Here is an 18226-nt window from a genome sequence, read left to right as displayed (position 1 = left end):
TAAAAATAACTTTTTTTAGGCATTATTGTGTCAGAATGCACGAGATATACTTTGATCTTGATTGTATTTTGACAGATGTGATAAACAATCGTTATCCATTTATACGGTCAATACGCGGTAAAACTTCAAATCATCTAAAAGTGAGAAATGTTGGAAAATTCTTGTTATAGCCCAAGGGAAAATCACCGCAAAAAACATTTGTATTCAGTTCTGGATACTTGTTTTTAAGTAGAAATTCGCATTTTACTCTGAACTCTGTCTGACCCAGAATTTGTGAAATATTCGTCTGTTTATACATTTTAAATCAGTTCCTTCGCACGAGAAAGAAAAAAATCTCAAAATGGTATAATTATATCTTAACTTTACAAATACAAAATAGAGAATTCATAATTTAGAAAATCAAACAGCCTATGAAGAGATATAAAAAATTATAAGAAATCAAACCTTGTTAGAATTGTTATATATTAAACAATAAATATATATTAATTAAATGTTAAGAAAAGATTATTCAAAATGATTTTTGAAGCTTCATTGAATACTCGATGCAGAGTTGGATCAATTACAGTAATTCAGTTCAATTACAATTACCATTACAATTACTCTCTTAAATTTTTCAATTACATCACAATTACTCCGGGCAAAAATTATCAAATTACAATTACATTTACAACAAAGCAATGCTCAAATATATGAACACATTACACAGAGCGAAGCAGTCTTTGACGCTACCGCTACCCTCAGAAAAATTCCGAGTTTTGCGTAGCAAGAATCAAACCAGACAGCCAGTGTTCCCATGGATAAAATATTACAGCGAAATCTTGGACGAAATATCAGATTTCATACGAAATTTAGATGGTTCATGCAGATGGTTCGAGGGATATGAGTCAGAATTATCGTCGAGAGAATCAAAACACATAATCGTAAATTCTTATTCCACGAATACTAAATGGTTCAAATCGTTACTAGATTGACTTTTTAAAGCAAGGGTTCCCAAACTAGGGTACATGTACCTCCAGTGGTACACTTCCACTTTTCAAGAGGTACATTAGGTATACGGATATTCACTCCATAACCGCCCTAAAAAAATTATCGCCTGGTGATAATAGTTTGAAGAACTTCTCAGGAAGTCACATTTTCATCCCAAGCTTTAACTACAACTACACTAACTACCAAGTTCACTTTCGAATTTTACACAACTTATTTTGTCCAATCACAACACGCAATTTTGGGGGTAAACGAGCGATCTATATTTTGTAAAGCGTACCGATGAACGGAAGGTTTAAAAAATGTTATAATGCATTTAAAGTGTGAATCTGTGCAGGGATGCATATATGAGAATCGAAACCTGATGAGAGTGGCGAAGCCTGAACCGAAGCCTGAAACATATAACTGGCGCCGTATGATTACACTGTGTTGCCATTTCCCTTTCCCTCGAATAAATATATAAATCCAAACCTATCCTATTCAAATATGTACACAAAGCGGTATGGTAGGGTATTTACACGAAAATCCATTATCTTATCGTGCAAAAACTTTAAAATAAAAATCACAAATCAAGTCCCATTGCAATTCAAACATGTACACCTCTAAAGCCGTAACAGAGCATAGGCTTTGTCGTCAATATTACGGGTTGGCCTGATGTAATATCTAATTCTAGATTCTCGTTGCTCAATTAGCAGTATTAGTTTCAAGTTTCAGCATTTTGAAAAAATAAAAGCACAATATTTTGGACAATAGCAAAATCCTGGGTGAAACTATAGGGTCCCACGTGACTCAATATAACACAATACTAGAGGTGACAAAACGGTTTACTTGATTGAAATGTTGATTAAGAAATATCAAAGACTTTACAATGAATTCATCAAGAATAAAAAGTAATCTGATGGTAAGAAATATCGTGATATTTATATCGTAAATGAAAGTTCTTAAAGGTATCTTATCTTTCAAATTTCAGACTCCTTGCGGATGTGAATGCCGAAAGAAAAACATAATGTTCGAATGGGGCTTCGTGTCAAACGTCTAACCGCTTGAGATATCCACGACATGAGAAAAGCTGAAGAAAATTTTTTGCATTCTGCATGTAAATGTTGATCAATTTTTTCTTTGAAAAAATACTACATGTACAGCAAATCCTGTAACATGGGAAGAAATAGGGTTGGGGGTATCAAGCTCCAGAAACGGAAATTTTGCTTTGAATTATAGCCGGGGCTGCTCTGCTCTGAACAAGGAAAGGGCTCTGTTGCGGACCATATCGTCCTCGATTATATTTTTTGTATATTCATATTTTTATGTTCATAAACTGTTATGTTGAACCTTATTCAATGCTGTTTCGTCGGATCTGGACTCTGACCACTAACTACACGTGAGAGAAAAAAACTGTCTTTCGATCTCTTTTCTCCAGTCGCTGCGCTGGCGGCCGGTCGTGTTTTCAGTTCTTTAGTAATGTTATCTGTTAAATATACAAACAATATAAACGCGAACGCTATAGTCCGCGACACTTTCTATTGTCTTCATGCATCAATTAATTAACCGGGGTTCATACTATTTCAACTGGAAATGGTTCTTTTCCAAATCCCGATGTCGGAATTGATGTTTGTTAAAATAACGGAATTTCAATGTTGTATCTATAAACGTCAAGACGGTGCCAATATGTGAATGACGTCCTGTGATCGGTACAAGGAGAATGAATTGTTTTGTGCAGACAAGACCAAGCCGATGAGATGAGCTTGCGTCAAGTAACTCCTCATTTGAAGAGACGTTTTGTGCCTTTATTTTAGCCAAAATACTTCTCTATTTTCAAGCGTTGGCCATGCGACCGCAGTCACGAACCGCACTGTTGATTTAGCGCCGCGCGATCCATTTTTTTTTTATAACTGGGTCCGAACTTAAACAGACTTGGTTGTTCTTTGACGGCAGCACTAGGCCTGCTCACGCTACACGTAATACATTTTTTCAAATATGACAATTCTTCATACAGTGAGTGTAGAAAAAAAGTGATCGAGGTAAACTGAGAGGAAAGGTATTTCCTTACCCACAACAACGTTAAACCACACTGTCTGGTGTGTTTTCAAGTAATATCTGTCACGAAATAACATAACTTTAAGCGACATTACAAAACCAAACACGAGAAAAGATACCGGAAATACCACGATATTACTCGGGAAGCAATTTCAAAATAACTGAAGGCTTTATATAACTTCCTTAAAAAACTAATCAGAGTGGTAAACTCTGATTCCTAAATATATTTAAAGTGAGTAAACACGCGATGTTTTGATGACTTCTGGGTTTTCTCCGACTGCGGCCTGCGAGACATCCTCAAAAGTTATTGCGCCCGCCAACCTAGCAACTTTGGACCATTCTCGTTTAGATATTTTAATGCTAGTCAGTAGGCTGATCAGAGGTTAGCTGGAATGTACCGGATTTCAAGGGCTGTCCTCAGATTTCAGGATTTTTCTTGTATATATTATTTTTCTTGCTTCGTGATGCTTGTCGTTCGTTATTTTCATTGTGTCCTTTCTGTTCTGTTGATTTGATTTAAGTATTTGGTTGTATTTTCAGATTGATAATAAAGAGCTGTAGACATGCAAATATCATATGTTATATCGAACAATTCGAAATAGAGTTAAAAAAAAACGCTATGGACGAAACTACCTAATTGCTAACCAAAATCACAAGTGAAAACGCTACAATATGAAATGCCATCCTAAACATCTCCCAAAGCTTAGAGGGGCGCCAGAAAACTCGAAAGATAGAATGACGACACGTAAGAAATAAAACAGCGACACGTCGGATGCGAGAATAACAACACAGTAATAATGACGACGGCAGGGTTGAAATATTCCCCAGGATGACGATATACGTTTACTGATTCCTGGGACTGCTGAACGAAACTTTTTGTTGTGAGGTCGCGAATATCTATAATTTTAGATTTTACAAAAATAGGGATTGAGGAAAAAAGTTTGGGAATACGGTTACTGTCCACCGTTTCCCGAATCTCGAGCGGTCGCTTGCCCAGGTCGACCTTTTAAAAGGCCGTGTGGTGGCGTCGTAATTCGAAATCGGTATAAATATGATTGTTTAATAATTAATTTTTTTGTCAATCAAGAAGAATAGATGTATTATGAAGGCATTTGTAAACACTAGTTAACACATGTTATACAAGTTTTTGTGAACTTATTTAATCTTTCAGTTTACTACAGTATGGTCATGGTGATTTTCTATAGTCAAAAAGTCAATAAAATGGCCATTGAAATGGTGGTATCAATAAAGCTGGCATTAATATGCACGTGTTCATCGCAGCATTAATTTACAGACGACACAATTGTTACGGCGTTTTGGTAACATTTTGAGTAAAAATGCCTACATTTTTTGAAAGTTTATAACATATATTTCGTACACATAGACTGAAAGAAACGAATTAGACAATTTTTAGAGTTTCACGATGTAGACTAATTGGCTCTCTAACGGTATTTGTTATGAATTCTCTAGAGTCTAGACATTATTATGTCCTTGTTCAAAATTAAGGAGTCCAAAATATGCAAAGTAGCTGATTAGAAACAACGAAATCGCAACAATGTGGCAGAAACCAAAGAATATAAATGATCATCCATACATAATTGTTATAGCAAGATAGCAATGTTCGAATATATGGACACGGCGGCCAAAATGAATTAGTACGGGTACGGTACGACAGTCTTTACCACTTCGATTGGCTACCAAATAGCAACGATCGCGATCGCGTAATCGTGAAAAACGTGTTCAACTTTTGATTTTGACGACACCACCACACACAAAGAAGATTCTCATAGAGTCCACAGAAATTTGAAATAAATAAAAGTTATATCCTTCAAGCGACAACAACAAACTTTAACCACTGAAAATTGTAAAGCACTCGGTCTAGTAGTAAAAAAGGAAGGTTCTTTGACAACAACTGTAAGAAGAAACATAATAATAACAAAATGATCCGTATGTCCATTTCGTGTCAATTAAACATACCACCATTGCAAGGGACTTGCAAACGAAACACATATGTACTCTGAGTAGTTTACTTTCAAGTAAAAGTAATGGCGATGAGCCGCTTTATCTTGATCTAACGTCCACAAGCTTATTAATAAAGCTGATGGGCTTCTCAATTGAAAAAAGATTTACTGTTGTCTCAAATAACCGTTATTTCTCTTCAGTCAAATACTAGACTAAACATTTAGATGTATTTTGGATGAAATGACGTCCAATCGCCTCACATACGTGTCAGAACAAGAGCTTGTCAGAATATTTTTGTCCATTTTTTTTTCAAAGTGCAAATGGAATTTATCGATATTATATATTGTTTTGGCCCTCACAGTTGTGAAGGTAAAAATACTAAAACAATTACTGATTAAAAAACAACAAACCTGGTTGAGATATATTGAGAACTGACTTCATAACAAAATTGAAATTGTAGAGAGACCTAATGCACACCCTGTATATTTGTGTATAAAATTTATTAAACAGTCCGAGTCACATATTTAACGATTTTAACAATCCTGTGGACGATAGGAATCGATTTACTTAAGAATATTGCCTTGCTCGGACAGAATTTGGCTCACACAAACGTGGAGTGATAATGTATCGAAATGTTGTTATAAGGTTTCGAAATGTTGTTATAAAATTCCGAAAATTTGTGATTGTCATATTATTTAACGGTCTCACTAAGTCTCCTATTCTTTAGTTTTGTCAAGCGTTATTGAAAGCGTCATCAAGCGTAACGGACATATAGGAGCGAACTCACGGCTAAATAAATATGAATCATTTTCGTGATGGATTCCATTGAAAAGACGAGACTTAATTTATAAGCGTGTATAGAACAGTTTCTGTTATTGGTACGAAAGTATTTTAATTAACATAAATAGATAAATGAGGTTTTATCCAGATGAATGTGTATTGTATATCTATGTTATAGTTGTCTTAAGGTATAGGACTGACCAGTGTCAAGTTGCAAGCGGTTAAAAGAAAAGTAGATTAAAAAAAGGCGAATGTTTCCACAACAAGGCAAATAAACTATTTTTAGAATACTTTATACTTGATATAATATAGTTGTTTTGAAAATGATTTTGGAATAATCATAGGCATTAGTCTAATTAACGGGTATTCTCGAAGTATGTGTACCAGGTTAGGGTTAGGCCATAGTTTTATTCCGATTTTCCTTATAAGTCTTATTACGAGTCGGGGATTTCCTGTGTTAACCAAGTGAATATATTCTCTGCCCATAGGTGTCAGTCCCTTAACACAATTTGATGTAAAATAGGTGATCAAAATTAGTTACCGCCATATTGGTACACATACTTCTGTAGCGCTAAATAGCGGGTAGCCGAAGTAGATATGGCGGTCCATAAATTTCAGTAATGACAAGAATCACAAACAAGCAAAGCTTTTGCTATCGATTGGATTTTTACCGGACGAACTACTTATCCTTCTTCTACGCTTTTGTGCCGGCGAGTACGTATGCACACAATGCATGTAGGCTGTAGCAAGAGTGAAGATAACTATCCTAAGTGATTCAAGAGGCTTGCTACACACTAACACAAATATATTTCTATCACGCATATATACTTTTGTTAGTGTGCAGCGAGTCTCCTGAATCACATAAGATAAGCAAAGATTTGGATTGGAGTTTATTCCATTCTTATTTCAACTTTGCTCGCACATTCTCGAGTGCTAAAAACGTGCCGAATATAAACCTGGTTTTCCTTTTTTGATTCAATACCACTAATAAATTACTCGGAAGAAAAGAGTCATATGTCAGAATTACGTTTTAAAAATTCGATATATATAAAAAATGATGAATTAAACTCTACCTGTGGCCGGACAAAAAGCTGGCGGCGTTTCTAAATTCCCGTCTGAACCGATTCGAATAATTTACTATTCGATTCGAATATTCGATTTGGAATGCCCAGCCCTTGTCAAGATAGTGTAAATAGTGTTTTCATCTATTCACTGCACAGCTTCCCGGATGTAGGGGTATTTAAGAAAAAAAATTCTTGACTTTCTTGTACCAGAAATCAGTATTACAATTTTTTTCCTCGGTAATATAATTTTGTTATACAAACAGCATTGTATCTCAGCCTTATAAACATAACCTCATTCAGATTGCAAATAATTTAGTAAGTCATGAGTATTCTCGCCTGTAGAAGACTTGTAAGACTTGTAACAGATCAGTGAATATTAGTCGAACAATTCGAACAACTGATAATACAAGTATTTTCTAACTTTTTAAATGTACGACTGATATTATTTATTTATTTAATTATTATTCTTATATTTATGTTTCATTTTAATTCATAATAAGTTAAGTAGAAATATCCAGAATATATACGTACCGATCATCACTTGAAAATAATTTTAATTTCGAAGGCTACAAATGGCGGTAAGTAGTTCACGTCTGTAAAATTGTATCATTGAATCGGGAAATCAAATTTGAATTTTTAACATACCGTTTTTGAGCATATGGCGTTATAAAGATTTTGACATATTGGCCTATATGTAAATTTATCATAAGCAGGGTTACCCATCACTATTAATCGGAGAAAAATTCGTATTGTGACAAAATCATGCTAATATTATTTTATAGTGTCCGATTTCTTGGAAATTTTCTTTACCAGCCTTTAAGAAAACATGACAAGCGCATAAAATATGTTTATATTTTATAAAAATAGACTATAAATGAATGTGTTATGAAACCTTCGAAAAACCCGCCAGGCGGAGTTTAAGTTTATGCCGAGACTTGTAATCAAACATTTTCCATAGTCAAAGTTACTATTATGACTACTTGAATGACAATGAAAATTTGGTTATTTTTTCGTAAGCGTGAACACACCTAGAAACTGCTTGGCAAAATCAATATTTATAAGAAGCGGGACAATGGGGCGAACTGACTGACATATTTTCACATCTCTTTATCCATCTGCGTCGCGTTCAAACGTTGAAAACATAAAAGAATGTATGGATATAATACATTATAATATAACAATGACTAAACCCATTTGGTCATTTCGAGGTGATTTGTTTGAAATTTACGTCTACTGATTTTCTAATGATTGCATAATGGAGGTAATTTTAACTACTGTAATAATCTCTTCCTGGTGCAAAAGACCTAATAGTCGAAAGCGCTATTATTGGGTATACGAAGTGGGTCCATGGGTCGTTTCCTGCATTGGTGTTGTTGGTCTTGATGTTTTGTTGCTGTTGAAGTAATTTTGTTGCTGGAAAAATTTCTCCGCAACTAACGGACTGATCGGTCACAAATGTTCAGAATTCAAATGGAATGAATCACAAGAAGACTATTGTATTTATTTATTATTCCCTGAGTTCTATGGGACATCTATATTTGATCCAAAAGTATGCTGATTTATTTCAATTAAATGGAACATTTTTCCATTCTGTTTCCCTTTCTACTATGATTCTTAAATTCGGTGAACTAACGCCGTACCGGAAACGGCGTCATCTTCTTGCCCATATATTTGGGTATTGTTTTTTGTTTCACGCATACGTGCATACAATAAAGTTATTCTAACAAATGATTGTTGTATAAGGTTTATTTGGAAATTTTCATCTACCACCATATTCTACAATATCAATAACCCAAACGGTAATATAAAAAACTTATAAATCGATGAAGCAATACAAATTTAGTAATTAGTATATTTTTAATTTGACACTCCATTACATACAGACCTACGAAAACAAGCCTGCCGTTGGTTACGGCCCACCAGCTTACAATCAGCCACAAGGTATCGTGACAAGCCAACCAGCATCGGTAATGCAGACAACAGTCATTATAAATCAGCCTACGGGAGCGTGGTCTACTGAATTGTGCGCTTGCGGTGAAGATATCAAGAGTTGTAAGTACACTTTCAACGCTGTTTTGGACACGAAGTGTACCTCTGATTACTCTGTGTGGGTTCGCGGGTTCGAATCCAATGCGGGATAGTTGTGTGCAACAGGATTGCTGAACTCCCCGCCACCGTAGGGTGGTTCATGTAACCACTGGTCCGTTATAGATTCCTCCATCATCAAGTCCATGCTTCCGAAAACAAATAACCAACTAATCCCATACCCGACATGGAATGGTAACCACACGTTAGGCCGTTGTTCGATATATGGTTAAACCTTATTATCGACTTTCCTCTCCCCCGAGATAAATATATAAATCATTACCTACTGTATCACAAGTGTGGGTGTATTGTTACTCGGCGCGCGTATTTCTCCGAAAATGCTTGGATGTAAACGCAGGTACTGTAGTGATAAACTACTCTATTTTGAATAAGCATTGCCAGAATATTAAATGTCAACAGCGCCCTATAGCGTGACCTGTTTTCTTTTGTACCATATTCATTTAGTAACACGATTCTCAATTATAATACTAGTATATCCGTGTGACTTGGTTTTAGCATACAAAAATCGGAAGTTTGTTGAGGAGCACAATAAACGTAGAATTGATTTGAATAAAAAAACCATAATAATATTGAAACAAATTTGTTCAGGTTGCTGTGCGTTCTGGTTTGGAAACTTCTACTACGCTTGCATTGCCCAACGTATGGGAGAGAATTGCTGTGTAGGTTGCAGTGGATATCCGGCAGGTTGCGTTCCTGGAGGACATCTTGCGATGAGATCTGCTTTCAGAAACAGGCATGGAATTCAGGTATATATGATTTATTTTTTATAAATCATAAAATCTTGATCAAGATTGTCAATAGATCTGTATTTTCATATTCTCGGGGATTGTAGTCAAAATTTTGCATAATCCGGAGACGGAATTTCAGACAGTCAGCGGTGATAAAAAGGTCAAATATTTTATGAACAACTCAAGAAGCATTACATTTCCGATCAGTTTTTACACAAAAGGCTTACATACTTGATTTCCTTGCAAAACGGACCTGTCGCTGTCAAATTTTTTTACAGCGCAGAGTCAAAATTAAAATATTACCTAACTCGGAGTCGGAGACCATAAACTCGATGACGGGAGTCGGATCCGATTGTTATCTCCCCCTACTTTGCAGTCTTCGGCTAGAGTAGTTTTTTCGCGATGGGGGGTCAAATTTGGTTTCAAATTTGATCGATATTTTGTTTTAACATAAGTTAAGGTCAAAAAAGGTTTTAACGCGACCCCCATTGGGCCTTTTAGCGACCCATCGAAGGGTCGGCACTCCCAGTTTAATGAGTCCTGGGATAGAAGATTTTTGTTCCTTATCATAATCAGATCAGGAAAAGTTTAGGAAAATTTTCAGGTTATGATCCTGCGGTATTCAAAAGTTCACATTTCACACATTTTTGTTTTGACACGTTTTTTCTTTCAAGTCTTCTTAGAATTTGGAGAAATATATCATGGAAATGCTCTACATTTGTCTACAACACTACAAAAAAACATTAAATTAAAATCCTTATTCCCCACGTTTTTCACAGGGTGACATTTGTAGCGATTGTTGCATCCACTGGTGCTGTTTACCTTGCTCGATGTGTCAGCTATCAAGACAAATGGATCATCTCGGTTATCCTAATGGAGCCTGTTAGATGATGCCTTCATCAAGTTCATGACATTTCTTTAAAGCTCAGCTATCATTTTATGTTAAAAATATTAGTTTCGTAGTTTCTATGATGGATTGCTTATGCTAAACGTGTTTTTCTAAAATGATATGCTCCAGATAAATATTATAAAATTGGGTACACCTGTAGTATGCAAACCAAGATGGCGGTCATCGGAACGTAGTATGTGTACCAGGTTAGGGTTGCGCCATAATTTTATTCCAATTGTCCTTATTTTAGTTCTATCCAAGTGACTCCCGTAGTATTTGTAACTGAAATTACGGCCTAACCCTAACCTGGTACACGCACTACGTTCCGGTGTCCGCCATCTTGGTTCGCATACTACAGTAGTACCTGCTGTTCACGTTTTCCATGTAAATTTTGTATTTAATTCGTACTTTACATTCTTTTAATTATTTCTTAATTTTGGTGAAGTATGTAATAGACTAACGATTGATAAAATGCTTATGATGTAGAAGTAAAAACATTTCACGCATGAATAAGCTTTATGTAAAAAATTGATGCTAATACAAAATATGGTTAAAAAATAATTTTGAATTTATTATGACAAGGCGATAATTCACTTTACAATCGATAGCTTAAAATAAATATATATTGCTTATATGCTGGGTTGTTCTTGAAACTTTATCTTTTTTTCAGATTGTTACAAATAGAAGCAGAAAAGTCATTTACTTTTTACATCCTTGCGATGGCATTTTTAACATATTATCAAAGGACTTTTATCGAATTTGGGGTAACAAATTTAACGTTGTGGGTGACTGTAAATGTGCGTGTATTCCGCTACCTAGCATGCTGTTTCGAATGACGTATCCAGCTGTTGTTTGTTGCGCAAACTATCAGTTGGCGAAAAGTTCATCAATCTCATAAAATATTTATTAAGGAATCTGTGCGATGAGGATGTTTCTTAAGGCTTTTATAAATGCCGTAGGGCCTTCAATGGTCCGAAACTGACTACTTTCTGTTGTTTAGGTATTGCGTGCAAGAGTAAGATCCATTGTTTCGCCTGATATAGTTTCCAATGAGCCCGGTTTTGCTATTCTTGGACTCCGTGCACTGCTGTCCACGTGATTTGATTTCAGAATGCAGTTCGCTCTTCTTGGTCTGTCTGCCGCAAAGGTAGGGCGCGTTTCGTTGTTCTGTTTCCTATCTGTTTCAATTCGTGCATTTCTGCTGAGAAATAAAGTTGCTCGCGTGCGTCATCATATTATCGAACCTAATGTGTGGCTTTGTAACACTCAGCAGCTTCTTCGGGTTACTAGATATGACGAGCATACCTATTCATAAAACCGCACCACTGAAGATGCATTCAATGAAGTTACAAATTACCGTGTTTCCAGCCGTAAACTTTTATTGCAGGGCTGTATGCCTAGCTTATCAGAACCTTGTCGAGGAAGTCATTGGTTTGAATTCGAGAGCTCTAGCATGCGGTGCCAGAATATTTAGGCCAAGCGAGCTAGCATACGACTATGCCTTCGTTCCAAGGCTGAGTCTATGGTCTATGCCAGGGTGGTCCAAGGTTGTCGGCTTCGCGGGCCACAAAATTATTTTTGCATTGTTCGCGGGCCACAATAGTGCCAGGAATGGATGAACAGTGCAATACAAAACAAACACTTTTATTGTGCAAACACATAGTTATCAGACATAGCCAGTGGCGTAGCAAGACTCTCGTGGGCCCCCCCGAAAAAATATTTCGTGGAAATGACCCTAAAAACTCTCGGACATGAGCTAAAACAACGTTTTTTTATTTCGTCAAAAAGCACAACATGTCGCTATATAAAGGCTATGGTAACCTAAAATTTTTCTTCGTTTCTGTGCGCCATTGAGAGGTTTTGCTTTCTACATCATTCTGACAGCTTTCGTGATTGTGCCGGTACGATCAGACCTCACGACGCCAAAAATCGACGACTCCGGCATTGTTACGTAACAATACAATTTGAGCAGAACTAAAATCAACATTATAATTAGATGTGCATTCCTGGTTTTGCAATGCAGCTTTTGGTTTTGCGGCTTAAATTTCTAAATTCTAACCTCTTGGGGCCCTTTGCGTGTTGGGCCCCCCGCGACCGCGATGGTTGCGGGGGTGGTTGCTACGCCACTGGACATAGCCATCCCAAGCTAATAGAATCCGCATTCAATTTTTAGTTTTCTATGATGCCTATATTGTTAGCATATTTTCCCGAACAAAAAGATAGAAATCCAGATAATGATTTAGACTGCCAAGCACATCATTCAACTTCGCTAGTTGCCTCAGCTAGCCATAGCACTAGTCAATTCAGTGACATTATCGATGTAACAATATGTAAAATGATTTTTCTGATTAATTTTATCACAAAACAACACGAAATGCGATTTTTTGATTACTCTCCGAATGTGACGTGGGCCACAGATAATAAAGCGGGCCTGGGTTTGGACCACTCTGGTCTATGCTTACTGATCATGAACTGCTGACCCGCGCAAAGCAATCAACGGACGAAAGTGAAATGAATTCTCACTATCCCCAAGGTAAAATGGACAATTCCTAATTACGACTCACTAGTCACTATTAAACATTGTCCGCTAGTATTAAGAGTTTAATGCTTCAATAATATAAGATAAAACATGCTGATCATTCTCCAGTACAAGATTAAGCCATTTTACATGCAATAATTTATTTACATTTAAAAATAAATCGAACTACAAACTTGTCCATCTATTGTTGAAATCAATAGAAGCGAAATTTACAGTATAAAAATGAGACAAAATTTAAAGTAAAGTCTACACAAATCTAACAAAACAAAAGCCAACCCGTGACATGAAAGTGTGAACGTGCAAAAAGGAGGTTTTGTGGCGTCATAATATTTTGATGTCATAGTGAATATGGAACATCGTATACCTTATAACATAATTATTTCTTTTTTACCCCCATCTCATGAATCAATCGAAAATACCATTACGTTATGACCACAAATATCTTTCGGCGTATAGCGTGTAACTAAAACGCTTTTACTATGTGTTCATTTGGTACATCTTCGTTAACATACTTCGGGAGTACCGTTCATTTTATTTGTACTTGCAAACGACCATAGACTTATTTAGGCAAAATATTCGGCTATATATATATTATCTGGAATTTTCATTCATATGATATAAACATTTTCGAAATTGGAGAATCAATGAGTTCAACCTTTATAATGAGAAAAAATAGAATAATATAACGTATACACACCGTCGTCTGCGATCAGATAGTTCATAAAACGGTGAAGAAGTGATATCATGCATCTATACCAGTGGTTCCCAAATTTTTGAGCCGCGCCCCCTTTTTAGAATTTCTCAAGTTTCGAGTCCCACCTCAAAAATAACCAGCTAACAATAGACTGCAAATAACAGATAGTAAGGCGAAGGTTCAATTAGCTTCACGTCCCCTCAAAAAATTGTGTACGCCCCCTTTGTGGGACGCGCCCCGCCGTTTGAGAGCCACTGATCTATACTATGCTACTGGTTATTTGTATGAAGTAAAATAAGGATACAAAACCGACCAGCGGTTTAAAATGAGTTTTCGTCATGGGTCATGCTAGTAATTATTATTCAAATACAATATTTCCGTTTCAATATCTTCAATACAATATCTTTGTCATCAAGTAAGACCAATAACAAATAAACGAAACTTTGAAAAAACAAACCAATATATAAAGGCTTAGTGAATAATAGTTAACTCTATCTCACATGATTGTCGATAGAATGTTGTTTATGGTAGATAATATTCAAAAAATTGCAAAGAAAAAAAGTTCTGACATGAGGCAGTCATTTCAAACAAATTAAATTTGAAGCGATATGAATGAAATATTATTCAGAATAAAAAAAGCCCAGGACAGAAAATCCTAATTCGCTTTAAAGTTTGAAGTGAATTTTCTATATCAGCTTACCCTCGCATATTATAGCAAAAATCACACAAAAAGATCTGGCCAGTGAAGTCGGTCATCATATGAATCACCTCATTTGTGATCATTGAATATTTTGTATGTTGAGTTTCACTTAAATATTCTACCAGTGACAATTTATGTACAAATCATTTAAAATGCATGTCCTTACCAGCGAACACTAATGCAATTTTGCGAAATTATACTTCCATGCACTGGTCAGTCATGCAAATCAAAGGAAAAGGTGTGGTTGCGTGTAGATGTAAAAAGTACATATGATGAAGTTAATAATATACATTGCTGATTTCAGTTAAACTAATTTTCCACTCAACTATCCGACTAAGATATTGACAAAGCAGTCAGGATTGTCAGAATACAGCTTAGTATGGATACGTAGGTGACTGAGGCTTCGTTTTCCCCGCATTCGTCTTCCTGCGTAGGTCCTTGTCCGCTTCCAACATTTGACACTTCCATCACAACATCTGATGTTATACGAGGCCAGAAAAGTTCACGAGTTTGTGCCACGGTTGCGCTGTATAAAAAAAATATTATATAATCAGGCAATAAAATTGGAAAAACAGCACGTGCATATGTTACTATTTTAATAGTTGTATTGAAAACATTTATCAGGCAGTCAAAATAAGCACAGTTGTTTTGATGTAAAAATATGCAAACGGGTTAGAAAAGTAGACATAAAATGGTAGTCTGTTTGGATCAAGTTGTTACATCATGGTATCAGGCCTTAGTTATTACGGGTCATGCCACAGAATTGTGCGGCGCTTATTTGGGAATGATAACAAACAATGATTAAAATTTGGAAAACAAAAGTTACTCAATTAAGATACATTAAAAATATTTTAATATTGGCATTTGCATACTAGAGCAAGAGAGCTCATCTATATCAGTTTAAACGGCGCTCCGGAAGTATGTGTACCAATATGGAGGTAACTAATTTTGTTCGCCTACTTTACATCAAGTTATGTACGGCGACTGATACACATACCACGGAAGTACCTTTAAACTTGTGTACAATTAACTTTTGAATTTAGAGGTATGGTTATTTTCTAACCTAGGCTATGTAAAATCAAACATAACAATGACAACAGGGTATAGTACCAAGTTTCTAACTAGTTGATCCTTGACCCCTAATATGGCATTCATTCTATACATTACCGATTGATACAAACCATCGTTAAATAGCGATACTATGGGTTGGTTTATTAGTAAAATATAGCAAAATGCTCTTAAAAATAGCAATTTAATTTCTTTAATCCTTGTTTTGAGCACGAACAGAAATTTAGAACTGATTAACTTACATGAAAACTATATTTCCAATGTCTCTGTCACACGGTGCTCTCCATTCAAACACGGTCGTTTCATTTTTTACGTTTATGACCTCACTATGAGTAACTGCGTCGTTACGATTGTTGCATCGGATAAGTTTTGTAAACGGAGGCGCATTCATCCACGATCCTTGAGATCCATTACTGAATGAATCATTGAGTCGAGCTTGTAGAAGTATTCCGCGATATCCACTTGGGGTCGTTCGATTGTCAGAAATGTGAACTGCAAATTTAATAAACATGATTTACGGGGTCATTTCAATTGAAGCAATGGTGAAAGGCAATTTTGCATTTAAAAAGCGATACTGAAAATAAACAGCTCTATGGATGGTCTACTTACCGGTTTTTTAATCCGCTTTTTTCCAAACCGAAAAAAATTTGGGTAACATCCCCAACATTGGGAGGTGTATACATCTTACTATCAACGAGTTGGCTTCGTCAATATTTTCGAACTATTTTTGGAATACTTGATTATATGAGGCTGATACCACCAATGTAACTATTTTTCAGCATCGATTTAAAACACGAATATTGCATAAAATTCTTTCATTGTAATGTTATTCTCAACGGCGATATTTTTAGATTCAAAATGCTATGGTGTTCGAAGCATAAACATTTTAGTTTTTCAGCGTGACGCTTTTTTGTGATTTAAAAACCGCGCAATTAGCGTTCATTTCCAGAAATTAAATCACACATTGACGCAATTAAAATTGCCTGCAGTTTCTGCGATGACAAGCCAAAATTTTGTCGTAAAATATGCGCGTCGTGTCTTGCACATCGAGCTGTGAAATAACGCTTTGCATCTACTCTCACAAATTAGAGTTTTAAGACTTCTAAATATCAGTTTGACTTACCTCTGATTACTGTATTTCTGGTGAAATTGGTCCTCGATACAACAATAGAATACGGAGAGGCAACCAGACTTTGTGAACTGAGAAATCCGCCACTTTGTCTATTGACATGACGTGGCATGAAAGTTGAACACGCGCTGGTTGGAGCTCCATTGGGTAAGGCTTTGGCGTGGTGTACAACCAACGTGACGTAAACGAAAATTAGGTATTTAGCATACATTGTTTGAAGAGTTTTGAATATGGATAATAATATCTAATAAAAAATTTATAGCTAGTAATTGTTAGTCAAAATCCTGACTCGGAATTAGCTGCCTTTGTTGTCCTTAGAATTAGAAGCACCCTCGCCCTTTACGCAAATTTAGATGCAGACAATGAGAAAAACAAGACTCCTCGACGTCGCAAGTGGAAAACAAGGGCGGTCTCAGGACACTGTAACCTATGCAGTCGCAGTGAGTCCCGCATTAACTCTAATTGATACACTGCTGTCCCAATCTGTTTTATTGCACTCGTGATATTTTTTCAGCAGTGTCTGTATATCTGGCATTTGGTAAAAGTAGATTTTCTCACCTCAAACTATTCAAGAATTACTAGAGATCAACAATTCACGCAGATTGATTGAACAACTTGAAAACAGGTCGCTAAACTCTAATCAGTAAATCCTCCCTCGGCGAGAGAGTTGTATCGAACTAACCGCAATGTTTCTCATCCTACTAAACCACAGAAGACGAAATGACCTAATACATGGGAATTCAACACATTATCAAGTTATAAATCACAAATCATAACAAATACTTGCTTTGTCTGTATATAAAGACAACACGACACCGAATGTCGTGTTTTATTGTCTTAAGAACCTGTGACATATAAAATCACTAAGATTCGGTATCTTCATGGGGTAAAATAACATCCTTCCTACTTTTGTTGACTCACGTTTGGGCATGATGAATTTGAAATATTCCTGAATTTACTTTCCTCTCTAACAAGTTTTCACTAGTTGTTTCGATAAGAGAGTGGTTCTGAAAACCTCGGAAAATTTATGACGTAAATGACCACTTTTTCGCCCTCACTAAGTACACTTTTGCGGAGATGTTGCTTCGCACACTGTCACGAAAAAGGACAAGTTTCGCGTCATCATTATAACTTGCATCGAAGTTATTTGCGAATATTACGAAATCTGATTTCTCAAATTCATCAGGGAGAAGAGAAATTCTAAATAAGGTGTCGAAACATGGCCACACTTAGGTTACAAAATCAGACACATGATTAGCTAAGGTAGCTAGCTATTCAATGGTAGAGCCGATGATTTCAGAACCTAATTATAATTTAAAACTGTTCCCGTTACATTTTCGTCTTGAATCATCTCGAACAATTTAATGCGGTTTAAAGTGCCAAGTCCTAACCACACCGACGGTAAAAAAGCACGAGCGTTCATATTCGAATACCTCAACGTTATAGGATTCCAAGTAATTTTGAATATACCGAGTAGACTCGTTTTGCTGAAAATCATTCGGTAAACGCCAAAGGAACGATCGGAACCACTTTGGTATGCGATCTCATA

At 36.0% G+C, this 18226-nt stretch overlaps 2 protein-coding genes across 2 annotated transcripts; one reads left to right on the top strand and one right to left on the bottom strand.

Annotated features, from left to right (window-relative positions):
• Positions 1–7295: 7295 nt before the first annotated feature.
• Positions 7296–11179, top strand: LOC144430580 (cornifelin homolog). Its single transcript, XM_078118599.1, has 4 exons — positions 7296–7402; positions 8708–8876; positions 9519–9676; positions 10438–11179. Exons 1-4 carry the CDS (start codon positions 7397–7399, stop codon positions 10543–10545), a joined length of 441 nt encoding a protein of 146 aa, XP_077974725.1. The 5' UTR covers positions 7296–7396; the 3' UTR covers positions 10546–11179.
• Positions 11180–13522: 2343 nt separating this feature from the next.
• On the bottom strand, positions 13523–16921 carry LOC120329509 (putative defense protein 3). The gene is made up of 3 exons (XM_039396160.2): positions 16672–16921; positions 15791–16040; positions 13523–15006 (listed from the first exon to the last, which is right to left on the bottom strand). The coding sequence occupies exons 1-3, from the start codon at positions 16886–16888 to the stop codon at positions 14814–14816; spliced, it is 660 nt and encodes a 219-aa protein (XP_039252094.2). The 5' UTR covers positions 16889–16921; the 3' UTR covers positions 13523–14813.
• Between the last annotated feature and the right edge of the window lie 1305 nt (positions 16922–18226).

This window comes from Styela clava, chromosome 12 (genome assembly GCF_964204865.1).
Source record: "Styela clava chromosome 12, kaStyClav1.hap1.2, whole genome shotgun sequence".
Lineage (NCBI taxonomy): Eukaryota > Metazoa > Chordata > Ascidiacea > Stolidobranchia > Styelidae > Styela > Styela clava.
The sequence above is the reverse complement of the archived record's forward strand: the minus strand, read 5'-3'. Positions and strand labels throughout refer to the sequence as shown.

Excerpts from the sequence above, each read along its gene's own strand:
- LOC144430580 (XM_078118599.1), top strand. Across the intron at positions 8,877-9,518 it reads CGGTGAAGATATCAAGAGTT|GTTGCTGTGCGTTCTGGTTT; the intron begins GTAAGTACACTT and ends AAATTTGTTCAG. Across the intron at positions 9,677-10,437 it reads GAAACAGGCATGGAATTCAG|GGTGACATTTGTAGCGATTG; the intron begins GTATATATGATT and ends CGTTTTTCACAG.
- LOC120329509 (XM_039396160.2), bottom strand. The coding sequence starts at position 16,888 with ATGTATGCTAAATACCTAATTTTCGTTTACGTCACGTTGGTTGTACAC. Across the intron at positions 16,041-16,671 it reads CAGAAATACAGTAATCAGAG|TTCACATTTCTGACAATCGA; the intron begins GTAAGTCAAACT and ends TTAAATTTGCAG. Across the intron at positions 15,007-15,790 it reads ATTGGAAATATAGTTTTCAT|CGCAACCGTGGCACAAACTC; the intron begins GTAAGTTAATCA and ends TTTTTTATACAG.